The sequence below is a fragment of the Coturnix japonica genome, chromosome 4 (assembly GCF_054131305.1).
Source record: "Coturnix japonica strain WE chromosome 4, WE-NBRP24, whole genome shotgun sequence".
Taxonomy (NCBI): Eukaryota; Metazoa; Chordata; class Aves; order Galliformes; family Phasianidae; genus Coturnix; species Coturnix japonica.
The window spans coordinates 35,102,029-35,115,439 of record NC_140666.1 but is presented as its reverse complement, the minus strand read 5'-3'; the positions used below and the strand labels follow the sequence as shown (position 1 = coordinate 35,115,439).

General features: G+C 35.5%; 1 protein-coding gene across 18 annotated transcripts in view; it reads left to right on the top strand.

Annotated features, from left to right (window-relative positions):
* INPP4B (inositol polyphosphate-4-phosphatase type II B) overlaps nucleotides 1-13,411 on the top strand; it is a 248,411-nt gene that overhangs the window by 205,717 nt on the left and 29,283 nt on the right. For all 18 annotated transcript variants that reach the window (XM_015861150.3, XM_085544945.1, XM_085544943.1 and 15 more), the window contains 4 exons: nucleotides 3,178-3,318; nucleotides 4,336-4,433; nucleotides 8,951-9,063; nucleotides 12,720-12,874. In XM_015861150.3, the coding sequence (XP_015716636.2) occupies nucleotides 3,178-3,318; nucleotides 4,336-4,433; nucleotides 8,951-9,063; nucleotides 12,720-12,874 (507 nt within the window). The remainder of the gene's footprint in view (nucleotides 1-3,177; nucleotides 3,319-4,335; nucleotides 4,434-8,950; nucleotides 9,064-12,719; nucleotides 12,875-13,411) is intronic.

The window sequence follows — 13,411 nt, the reverse complement described above, 5'->3', positions numbered from 1 at the left end:
AGACAGCTCCTATCAAACAGCATGTGGAAGCTGGTCATAAAAAGAGAAGACAGTGGAAAAACTGAGAATGCCCAGAGAATCTACAATTCGGTGGTTGTTTGTGGAGATGAATTTTATATGATGTAGCTTAACATAATAAGGCTACATTTTGCATTTCTACAATTAATACTGAATTCTATATTAGCTGTAGAAATGCAAGGCAGACCATGAAAGTACTGATTCTTAATTTGCAGTCAGAGAATTTGCTTATATTTGAATTTTGAGGGAACTACTGAAGACTGAGATTCTATGTGTAAAACCAAAGCAATCCAAAGAGCATGGCACTGAGTAGCACTCACCTGCCAGCATAGACGGCTGACTCCAGAAATCCAGATGGAATAAAGTTCAGGCATTTGCATGCTTCTTTATGGACAAAACTAGTTAGCACTTTTATAAAACCCTTTTTTAGAATGTATTTGATTGTGTGTGTGAACTTTAAGGCATTGCAGGGTTTGATAAAAGTGCTTTCAGCTAAGCACATGATCAGGCTGGCACTTGCAGCCACACTGAAGTGATGTAAGCAGTTGTCACTTGGCTGGATAAAGCACCTCCCTGCTGAGATACAGAGGCTGTTTGCATTTATTATTCTTTCTGTTACAAAGCAAAGGTGCATGTAAATGACTTGTTCTGTGTTTGTGGCAATGAGCTGTGTGCGCGTTTGCAGCTGACTGCAGGTAACTCCAGTCTGTGGCCCTCATCTGCATGGGGTTAATTGTGAGAAGCTTTTTATCAAGACTGAAAGTGTATATCAATCTTATGTCATGATAACAAATGAATAAGGCAAATAGAGAGGGGACTCTTAAGAAGTCATGTTTAAGTGAAGAAAACATAGAATACCTAAATCTTTAGAATTAGTTTACAAATAAACAATAATGTGCTATTTACCCTTTTAAACATGCAAGATGTCTCTACTACTTGTCTTGTTTCTTCTCTTCCCTAAGAGATCATTCAATTAAAAAACAAAACAAAAACATTTACTATTTTGTTGTTGTTTGGTTTCTCACGTTTGTATTGGAAAATAAAATGGATAATAAGGTCACCACATGTCAAAACTGCCTGGTACATTTGCATTTAAATTAGCCATAAAGAGAGAAACCAAGTGATAATTAAATATGTTGCTCTAGAGCTCTTTTTTATATAAGTAGAATCATAGCACTTGTAAAATTTTAGTAAATGAATGCCAAGTCCTCCAGTTTGATTTGGCTGTTTGGTTTCGTTTCTTCTTTCTACCTGACTTCAGACCCATTTCTGGAGTTACTCTCATGGTTGAATAGCCTTTTTCTTAATTGATGAAAAGAGGATTGTTCTAATTATGGAAGTGGCTAAAGGTCTTTTAATTTTACCAGGGATCATCTCTATGATTTGAACAAATATATAACTTCTTTATTTAATTTAAGGTAAGAGGAGGCACTTAAGTGAAACCAGTGTAAATTGGCCTAAAGGTCAACACTAAGAAATGTTATTTCACACACTCAAAAGGTCTGTAGTGATTTTGGCGATGTGGAATGTAGCAGTACAGTGGTTTGACGATTTTAATTCAGTAACATACAGTCTTTAAATTAAACTAAACCAACATTTCTTCTCAACCTCCTGAAAGCACTACATCACAGGAAGAGGTTATAGTAACTTCACAGCAGCTAGTAATGAATGCTGCTTTACAAAGATCTACATCCTTTACTGTCATCCTTGCTAACTCTGTATTTCCTTCATACAGATGAATTACTTAAATAAAACAGAAAACCTCTGAGTCTTGTATCCTCCATTCGTAGCTACTGACAATCTCCTTAATTTGAAGCATCTCAGAGATCTAGACCATACCAAAGCATGTGCTGTTGCCCTTGCCACATGGAATTATGTTTAAATCATAAGTCTGCTTTGGACCCAGTTTATGTTATTCTTAGACATGTGGACAGGACTCCTGCTCTGAGACTATGGCACTCATTTATCCAGATTGTCATTTTTCTTGAGAGTTATCTGCCTTCCCCTCCTCCTTTCAAGTTCTACATTTGGGAACTCAAATTTCTGTTTGACTTTTTTAGCAAACACACGAACAGTTGATTGAGAGACTATAAAATAAATTATTTTAATAGAAGCAAACAGCTTTATGTCAAAAAAACAAAATCTATCCTTTTCCATTTTAAGTTTGCATGCGCACATCATGTGAGATCCTAGGCCTGGTTTCTTCAGGTAGGATATAGATACTCCTTCACTACTGCTGTAATATTTTTCTTTCTTGATGTCATACTTAAGTGAGCTCTGTAGGAAAGCTCTTTGCTATCAGTTGGCCCTCTCTGAATGATTAAAATTGCCAAGTCCTGAAGGCAAACTAATCTGCTTCTAAAGTATTTTTATTTATTAATCTAATTGCTCTAATTATAGAAAGGAAGCTAACAAAAAACAAGATAACTGCATATTATTGTTTCTGTCTTGTCAATTCAGGCATCAGTCCTCAAAGACAGGTGAAATTCAGTTTGAGGGTTTCACAGTGAAGGACATAAGAAACTGAACTGGCAATCAAAGCAATATATTTAATAAACTCCAACCAAGCATAAAAATGTTGTATCACATCCTTCTCCTAAAATTCAGTGTTTCAGAAATCAGTCTTCAGTTATTACCTGAACAGAGTCTGTTTTGTTGTTCATTACATTCTCTAACTCTAACCTCAGTGTGAAAATCCAGACTCTAAAAGAAACCTGAAATTTTGCATTGGGTTTTTATGAAGGGTTTTTGCTTTATCAAGACCATTACTATACTTTGAGTGAGCAGGAGGAATTCAAGTTGCGGCTTCCAGAAGGAAGTTGTTTTTGTAATTCAACAAGAACTTAAGAGTTGGGGTGTTCTTACAGATATTTTGGTGGTAGAAGACTTTTGCCTATTTCACTCTTAATCCTATTTTCACTTCTGTAAAGAAGTCATTATCAAATGCATGTAATTAAATATATTTGCCAATTTCCAAATAAGTTTGTAGTACTCCTAAAACAACCAAACTGATTTTTAACATTTAGTGTTTTAACACAGTTAAGAGGAAAAAAGGGAATTGGTTTGTATGCATAAATGTTCACTATGGCTTAGGAAAATTATAAATTCAAACAAACTAAGCAATATTCCTATTCTTATTCTTCCTTTTATTTTTCCTAGTGAACATTATGTCATAGAGGTCCAGCTTCCAGCAAAGATGTTTGAGTTGCTACCACAGGAGATTAAAGAAGGAAAGCTACTACGCATGTATCCAGTACTCTTTAATGTTGGAATCAATGAACAGCAAACACTTGCAGAGAGGTAAGAAGACACTTGCCAAAATATTTTCCTTATTTTCTGAGTATTCTATGTGAGACATCTCTCACAGGGTTACAAAGAAATCATTTTTTGTTATTTGCTCTTAGACCACCTCAGCTTGACTTTGTATGTGTTTTAATAAGTATTAAAGGAAATAAGTATGAGCAATGAAAAAAACCTGCAAAATAATATGAAAGGCCAAGTGAAGAGACGGCCATATACAGGACTTCATTGTGCATTTATTTAACACAGCCAACACTGGGTTTTCCTTGGATATAAGTATGATATATATTTCTAGATTATATATGTGGAAGTTTGTGTGGGGTGCTTTGGCAATGAAGTCAACAGAAGTTCAAAAATTCTAAATTCTTAGTATCTTAGAGTTGGAATTGAAAGTACTGGAGAAATGATAACTGATAAAAAGAACCTTTTTACTCAACTTCTTAGGCTTGATGATTTTTTAAACAGCATTAAGAAGTGTTAATTATTCATATAGAGTTTGCTGCTGATATGTTCGTAAAAAAACATGAAGGCTGATGGTAAAATTTCGGGTAGTGTTCAGTATAAAGTCAAAACCAAAAGCAGTCTAAGTGTAGGTGAGCAAATACATGGGCATAGTGAAAAACTGCTAGCTTGGACAATAGATAAGAAACAGAGAAGCTGAAACACCCTTGAAAATGAAAGTAGCTAATTTTTGATGCCATAAGAAAGGGAAAAGTGATTTTATGGGATAAGTAACATATCTAGAGTGATGACATACAAACAGCAAAATCACTCATGATAATTGTGAGTAGGATGCTTCACATTCTTCCAAATGGTGGAGGAGGAAATTCGGAGGAATTTTCTGTGGATGGTTACATCATTCCCAAATATTACTTTGAAGTCACTTGGAAGATGAGTAATATGTTTGACCAAATTTAATACATTCTGGAATTTGAGTTGTTCATACAATTTAAACATTCTGAAGAATTACTTGGTTATGTGTTTTAGGTTTTTCATCATTTTACTATGATTTTATAGGTTTGGAGATACCACTTTGCAAGAAAACATTAATCAAGAAAACTTAGAACTTCTAAAAGAATATTACAATCTGTTTACGGAAAAAATGCCTCCTGATTGTGAGTATAACATAATAAAGTATCCAAATGGCTTTTTGAAGTTTTTATAGATTAAAATTGATAAGGAAGTAATTTTAATGCAATATTATTATGCAGATTTTAGATTTAGGCAATTTATTCCATAAAATTAAGCACTTGGGGCCTGTTTGAGCCCAGGACCATAGCAGAAATGACAGGAAGAGTGAAATGCAGTAGTGGTGAACCAAACAGCTCCTTTAAATTATTCATATGATATGTTCTTTAATAATTTAAATAGAGGACAGTCCGTACTTACTATATTTGTACAGATGTAGTCTCTGGGAATTTTCATCAGTTTTACTTATTCCCACTACTTTTCTTTCTGAGTATGTGCATAGGTTGCTCCGAAAATAATGCGTCCTATTATTATGGAAGTGACACCAGATACAACAAGTACAACAACACTATTTGAATAGAGCAAATTCTCAACTACAAAATGCTGTTTTTCAGTGTAGTTGCCACCATTAGCTATGAATTTTCACCCGCAATAAACAAGAGCCTGCATGCCGCACTCATGAAAATCTGCACTGGCAGAGATGACCCACTGATATTGTGGCCCCTGCTGAAATACACCACCCACTTTTATAAACATACTGTTCTGTTATTTTGTGAAAGCAAACACTGCAAGGACCTTTTGCATCAATATAATCCTCTTAAAGCAGTCTTAATGGCTAAACTATATTCCACTAAGTTGCAAATTGTACAGCCTCATTTTAAATAGCTTGGATTTAGGTCTCTGCCCCTTATTCTTTTGTAACTATCTGTGAATCTAAAGTGCTGTTGTGCTAGGGGGCATTTGTAATGCCTTGTGATGAATACTGGGTAAAACTTGTGCTTTCTTACAGATGGTATTGATTATTTTTGCTGATTTCCATTCTGTGTGCATACTCATAATTTTTACTGCATGTGGTGCTGTGTATGTGTACATACTTATATTTCATCTCAGAGTAAATTTTATATGTTAATAATTTTAACAGAAGTGAAAGGTGTATTTCTAAGGTGTATGCAATATGACCATTAATCCACTCACATCTCTAATATTTCTAAGTTTTCTATCAAAAGTCTTATGTAATAAGTTTAATAAGTTAGTGTTGTTTTTTTGTTTGTTTGTTTGTTTGTTTTTTTAGGGGAATCTTTGCAAGAAAGGTACCAAAAAACTAAACTTGTCTGAAATTAGGTCTAAAGTATATCTGCTGCTTTGTAAATGAATCTGGTTACATAAAAGCAAAGATTTAGATACAGATAGTGTTTACTCCTTCTCACTGACAAAAGCTAACCTTGTACTGCCTTCCTCTAGAATGATTATTAGTGTGCTTCACAGTCTTCCTGGACTTCTTCCAGACTGTGCAGACTTGTAAGAACTGTACTTGTCTAGCTCATCCTGTCTTTTCTGGTTATGATTGCCTTCCTGCATTTTCTCTGCCTCTGAGAGTCAAGTCTGGCTGTCGTCACAGTTTTTATATAACTCAAAGTTATGGTTCTGGTTCCACTGCACTTCCTGGTTGCTCTTTACAATTACACAGTATTGGTACTGCACAGCTCTTCCTGTTATCTAAACAAACTGCAGGGCAGAGGTATCCATCAACATACACTATCAAGATTAACAATATAACTCAGCTTGGAGGAAGATGCCTTTCAAACCAGCCCCTTCCTACATTATCCCTATATCTCCATTAGTTAATTTTTGTTTTGAGGTTGTTTTTTGTTTTGTTGGGTTTTTTTTGGTTTTTTTTTTTGGAGAGAGGGAAAGGGGGACTGAAGCACTCCAAGGTGTTCAGCCAGAGGAGTACTTCATTTCTTTCCCCTTTCCTCCACCTTTATGCTCCAGCTTTTAGGAAGATATATCTCCACACAAACTGGCAGCAGCCCTGTCTGTGGAGCCAAGTGAGAGCCATTCAGCATTGATGGCTTCATCACACCTTTCCAAATAGTCCAAATAGTTTCCTATAGTGCCAAACCTGTGGTACAAAATAAACGCACGACTCATTTTAAAGAGCTGTTAGTTACTAATTTGTCTCATATAACCCATAAAACCAGACCCAATTTGAGGACTCTCAGTCCTGTTGGCAGGCAGTTGTATCCACAACCCTTAGACATCCTCTCTTTGGATGCTTCACTTCAAAGAATAAAGCTTTGCAGTCCCATGAAGGTATTGCCACCTTTGCTATTAGTTTTTCTCTCACTGCAGAGCTTTTCATTGTATGTTCAAGCCTTCTCTCTACTCCTCATTACTAAAAAATATTGTTAAATCCTGCATATACCAAATGCCAACTTCCTACCTATCTTTAAATGAGTATGCACTCCATCATTCTTCCATTCCCTAATCCCTTGAATTCTCTCCCAACAGGAAATTGCGAACCCAGTAAGTTACAGTGTGCCCCAAGAAAGATCCCTACCGGAAATGCCAACCAATTCAATTATTTTAGACACCAAAATAGCTTTAGGATAAAAATTCATAATAGAACACAGAAATGTGATTGTTATTTAGTAGTATGGATGTAATTGAAAAGAGTGCCTTAGAACTCAATTAAGTAGCAGAGAACGTAAAATAAGATAAAGCTGTTTCACAAGTGATATTTGGTATCACTGATTTGCTACCTAGCACCCACAGCAACATCACTGTTGCAAGGCACATCCCTTGTGTGAAAAGGTGTGCAGCAAGGTTTTGAAATCGTGCAAGCAAATAAAGATTTTCTTCCATAGCATCATAATGCATGTAGTACTGCTACATATGTTAAAAATGCTGTCTGCAAGTCTGTTTTGCACTTCTAGGCTTCTTCCCCTTTATAATCTATGAGAATGATTTGACAGTTTAATACTGCTTTGTGATACAAGGAATTTAAGCTATCAGTCACATCCAGTCAAGATACAAGTCACTTGGCAATATTATAAATTAGGATAATATTGGTTTACCTATTGTGAAGTCATCTCTCTGAGATGATGGATTTTCTGCTGTGAGCCCAAGGAAAACTATTTTAATACAATAAAATGTTTACTAGTGATGTATTTGTGTAATCTGGAAACATCTTTTTAGAGTACTGTCTGCATGCTATCTATTTTCAAGGAACAGATGCAGGATAAGTATAATAGTCTAGCAGGTTGTGATGTATGTTTATATGCTCTGCATTATGTAATTGTATAGCCAGGAATTCTAATGCTCAGGTCACACAGTCCTCAGTAAGATTATTACGAAGCAGTTTTTAATGTATTTTTCCTGTGTGGTGTTTTGTTGTTTTTTAATATTTTCTTGGGGGGAGGGAGTGAGAATATGGTAGGAAGTGTGAATAATCACATATTTGTGATTATTTAAATTATTTCTTACAATGAATCATGGATAAAGAGGGCTGGAGTTTATTAGAGATAAAAGGTAAAAGCCAGGCGATAAGAGGTATCCTTCCAGCAGTGAAAAGCTTAGGAGAATGGATTTTGAGCTGCATTATAGTAGTTGCATCATTTTCACTCTCTGAAATTGGATATAAATTGTAGGTGTTTTATTTTGTTTTGCTTTTTCCTTTTGGATAGATCAGCCTTTTTTTTTTTTCCTCTTTTTTTTTTTCTTTTTTTTTTCTTTTTTTTTTTTTTTCTTGATTGAGGAAAAAAAATGAAATATTGGTGTATTTATTTGCAGAAAAAGACTGTTTTAATAGATTTAGTTGAAATCTTGTTTCAGCTGGTTTTGAGTCTTATTTTGGAGATGCTTTTTTCTGCTTCCCTATCAGATGAAAAAATCATTTAGAAAAACAGATTTTGGTTGTTTTCAAAATTAATTAAGATTAAGGTAAGATTAAAAATCCTTTTGTGTCCACAAAACTCAAGAGGAAATTGAATTGTCCACTTCTGAATTCCCTCTAGGTGTGTACCATTAATAAAACTTCAGCCTTTCTATCACAGTCAGGGCAAGTAAGTAAGCCTTTAGACCTTAAATAAACCTGAAATTCTTTTGTACTTGAAAATCAAAGTCCATTTCCCTATAGACTGATGAATATCCTCTATTTTGAGGGATATTTAATGTTGGTTAACCTGCCTGTATGTTTGATATTTTAACAACTAAAGCATCATTTGAAAAAACTAAATGAAATATATCCTTTTGAAAACAACAGTAAATATTTTGACCTCAAAACAATCATTACATCAAAGCAGCTCTAAATAGCATTGTTTTATTTCTTCAGTCATTTCCCATGAATGTTTATAGCTGATGAATAAAACTACAGCAGATACTTGAATCTTGCTATTTAAAAGATGAAAGTTGGAGACATTTTAATTTTCCAGTGTGAATCCCTTAGGTAGGATAATGTAATACACAGAAATAAGATTTTTTTATTCTCTGAGGATTTAGCCAGTTTCTTCCATCCTCATTTCTCAAACAAGGGCTGTAAATGAGAGACCTCTTCTTTAATAATAATTTCACTTAGTCAGCACAACCCTATCATCAACCTTGCCATCTTGCTATGAAGATCAACCCTATGCTGCTTTTTTAGTTGTTTGTTTATTTTTTTCAGGTCTACCACATTTTCAAGAACAAAATGATTTAAAGGGATTGCTAGAAAATCTTCATCAAAATATCCAGGCCAAAAAAAGGAAGAATGTAGAAATCATGTGGCTGGCTGCAACGGTGAGATCTTTTTTTTTTTTTTCCTTCAAATATATTCAAATACATTGAAATTTTTTTTTCAAATATATATTTTTTCAAATATGTTCACATGATGTATTAATTTTCATATGCTTTTTGATATAATAAGTGAAATAAGTGAAATGGATCACAAGAGTCCGGATAGAAAACTCAGTGATTCAACTAGGTAGCTAAAATGTTTCTCTAATTGTTAATCTCTCATCCCATTCATGAATATCCTTCTTCTTTCTACGTTTACATTGCAGATACATTCTTTCTGTCTTTTCTTAACTGAAAGAACTAGCCTGAGTTCAAAGACAAAGGTGATCTTGGTCACATTGTTGCCAACATCCCTCAGGTGCTTCACTGCACAGCTTCTCCTAGGCAGGCAGTCCCTGGTCTGTGCAGCTGCAGTTTTTGCCCCAATTCAGGATTTTACATTTTTCTCAGTGCAGTGCATTGCAGGCCACAATATATCCTTCTCTCCACACTGGAGAGATATAGATTTGATGGGCGAACAGTTCAGTGAATGAAGAACTGGTTGCAGGATCGAGTCCAGACTGTGATCGTCAATGGCTCCATGTCTGAATGGAGAGCAGTGATGAATGGTGTCCCCCAAGAGTCAGTGCTGGAACTGGATGCTCTTAAATATCTTCGTCAGTGACACTGACAGCAGAATCAAGTGCACCCTCAGCAAGTTTGCTGATGACACCAAGTTGTGGGGTGCGGTCAACACACCAGATGGATGGGATGCCATCTAGAGAGACCTAGATAGGCTAATCAGTGGGCCCGAGTAAACCTCACAAGGTTCAGCAAATCCAAAGGCAAGATCATGCCCGGAGGTCTAGGCAACCACCATTACTAATACAAGAAGGAGGACAGAAAGACAGAGCACAACCCTGCCAAAAAAGACCTGCAAGTATGGGTGGATGATAGGCTGGACATGAGCCAGCGATGTACCCTCAGCCCTGAAAGCCAACCCTATCCCAGGCTGCATCAAAAGAAGTGGGGCCAGCAAGTCAAGGGGCTTCTTGTGTTCCAGTTTTGCCCACTGCCTCATCCTGTTGCTGGGCACCAGTGAGAAGAGCCTGGCCCCATTCTCTTGACACCCACACTTTATTATACGGTTTAGAAATTCCCTCTCAACTTTTTCTTCTCCAATGTACATTTTGCACATGTATGTTAAAAACAAACTCAAGCAGATAGATGTTTACAAAAGCTCAGACTTAGGAGAAGTGTGAAAATCAATTAGATAATTGATTTAAATACAGAAAAGTACCCTTTCTGGCAGAGTCTTGAGCCTTTACTAATCTACTGAAAGTTAAAAGTAAGAACTTGTTTTTTGGGGAGCTTTCAAATGGATATGCCCTTTAAGGTAGATAAATATTTGATATAAAATATTAATAAAATTTTGCGTGACTTTTCATTAACAAAAGGAGCACAAAGAATATTAATGGTGTCTTTATTAATAATACCAGCATTATTTTTTTATATTGCTAATAAAATGTTCATTTTAGTTAATAAGTATTATCACATGCTATTGAAGTATAAATCTTTTGTAAGTAAAAATGTAAGCTTTTTTTTCCAGTATCATTTCTGCAATTACTGTGAAACATTGCTTTGCAAAGATAAGATAAGTCGGAGCAGAATAATGTGAAATCAGCTACAAAGAGGAAGATGGAATTTACTTAATCTTTGGATATAAAAAGTTGTCTTCTACTGTTTATGCAGAATTTACTGAAAATTATGTCATGGGTAAAAAGAAGTTCTTTGGACATTAAAAAGAAGTTTCCATTTTATTTTTCCTTCAGAATATTATAATTCTCTCAAGCTACTTTACTGTAAGCTTCTGAAATGGGTATTTCTGGACCCACCTCTATACACACTGCTGTAGTGTATCATGTGGTGGAAGGTCAGATTCTCGGCTGTAAGGGCATCACTGTTACAGCAGTAGATAAATGAGATTCTACTTGGATATGCACATGTAACTGCACCTGCAGGTAGTCTTGAGAGAAAACATCTGTTTAAATAAAAATAAAAAAAAATTTAAAAAAAACCTGCAAATTGATTTCACAAATATTTCTTATCCTAAATTAACATAGCAGAAGATTTTTAAATGTGGTGTATTTTCACTTCCTCAGCTGGACCCTTAATCTTCTGTCTTATTTCAGGAGGAAATAATTGGAATATGGATTTTTCCTTGTTTTAGTCTCCACTGTTTTATGTGTTTTTTCATTGGTTTACATCCTCTTTAAAATTAAGCACAGTCCTAATCATTTAAATCTATGTTTCTGTGGAAGACTCTGTAGAGGCCATTTAGAAGAAATATACATGTCTCATGTCTCCAATATATTTTGGGAGTCAGTTGAGCAAAAGTGAGGGTAAAAGTCAAGCTGGACACTTATTGTAAGCTGTTGATTCTGATATTACGATATTACCATAGGCACTGCAACTCAATAGATTTCTTGACCATCTGACCGTTGTTTGCCTATTTTAATTACAGAAACTTTTATAAAATAACAGCAACTTTTGCTGTTGCTGCTTAGTGAACTAAGTTATTTTTGAGGATTTATTTGTGCCAGCCTATCAGGTTAACCTAGGTTTCTCTTGGATCATAAGCTAAGGATTTTTTTATTATTTAATGTAATGGATTGTTTTCCACTTAACCCCTTTTAACATGATTGAGCCATTTCTTCTGAACTTACAGGCAAAATAAACTCTCCCATTTGTGGTTATCCATTTGCTTGTTTTCCCTAAAATGCGTCTCAGTTCAAAACTGACTCTCTGTTGCCAGTACTTCAGTCAGATGCTGTCAACTCAAATTTGGAACTTAGTCTCCCCTCCCTGCTCTTGGAGGTCATCACCCATCTAGAATAATTACCTGCTTTTTGCTTATGACTCATTCACTTCAAATAGTCGTGATGACTCATGAACTTCAAAAGAGGGAAGTATAAAGAGAATTAATCTTTTCAGTTAAGCAGTTATCTACTTCACGGCATTATCAACCCTACTTGATATTTTCTCAAAATAAGAATTGCCTTTTAATACATTATTTAAATCCCCATGCCACTTCCCACATTTCTGACAGATATAAGTTTTAAAATTTGAATGTATAGAAGAACCATTCACAGATTCTACTTACCTAACGTGTACTTCATGGGGTTCAGAGTTGGGCTCAATTCCTTTGACTCAACTTTTGATATGTCTCTCACCATAATGCTACAGATACCTTAAAGACCATGTAAATGTGGTCTGTGCCATTGTTTTTAATGAAATTTCTGGGAATGCCATTGCTGCGGATAAAATGTGCTTGTTTACTGAAGTGAGGTTCTTGAAGATTCAGTAGTTTTGGAACTGAAGATCCAGTTTAATCCTGATGCCAAGTAAACCATCCATAGCCAAGCTGACAAGCTGCTTGGGCTTAGGCCTAAATAACTTACAGCCTTGCCTTATTCTCCTGATGTAAATTTTTTTTATATTGTCTTACTACGACTGTCCAGGGACAGAAGTTCGGTTGAGCTACTATCTTTTAATATCAGTTTTCTTCCTGAGGAGTGTTGTTTGTATGTGATTGTAAACTGTGGGATTTCCCAAGTCTGCTAGTGTGCAGAGAATAAAGTGTGTAAAGAGCAGCCCTCTGACGTTTGCCTGTGCTTCAGATTTGCCGTAAGCTGAATGGAGTCCGCTTCACCTGTTGCAAAAGTGCCAAAGACCGGACATCCATGTCAGTGACATTGGAGCAGTGCTCCATCTTGAGGGACGAGCATCAGCTTCACAAAGACTTCTTTATTCGGGCACTGGATTGTATGAGAAGGTATGTGAAGATTATTGCATATTCCCTGCTTTTTGAGCTGAACCAGGAATTGCAGAACTGGCAAAAGACAGTTGCAAATGCATGATAGGCCCCAGTCCTGATTTAGAACTGTGCCAGCTATGATTCACTTCTGTATGCGAGGACTATATTTTAGCACTAATGAACAGTTTCTGAGATTTATATGTAAAACTCTTCAGAGTGCCGCTTCACTGACTGAAGAATTTGGCCAGGGTAAAGAGCCATCATTTTAACAAGGCCTAAGGCTTTCACGAAGCTTAAAATTTTAACAGCGTTCTGTGACTTTGTACAAAAAAGAGTTTGGTTTTTTTTTGTTTTTAGAATATTTCTGAAATGTTTTAAATGCTCACTAAAACATTTGTATAAAATTTAGGGGAACTGTGAAAACTAAATAAGCTTTTGTTGCAGATGGCGATTCTTATTATGTCATGTTATTAAAAATAAAAGAAAAAATGCCATTTTTGATTGATGGTGGTTGCCAATAATATTAGATAAAATCTTTGTTGTGGAAAGCAAACA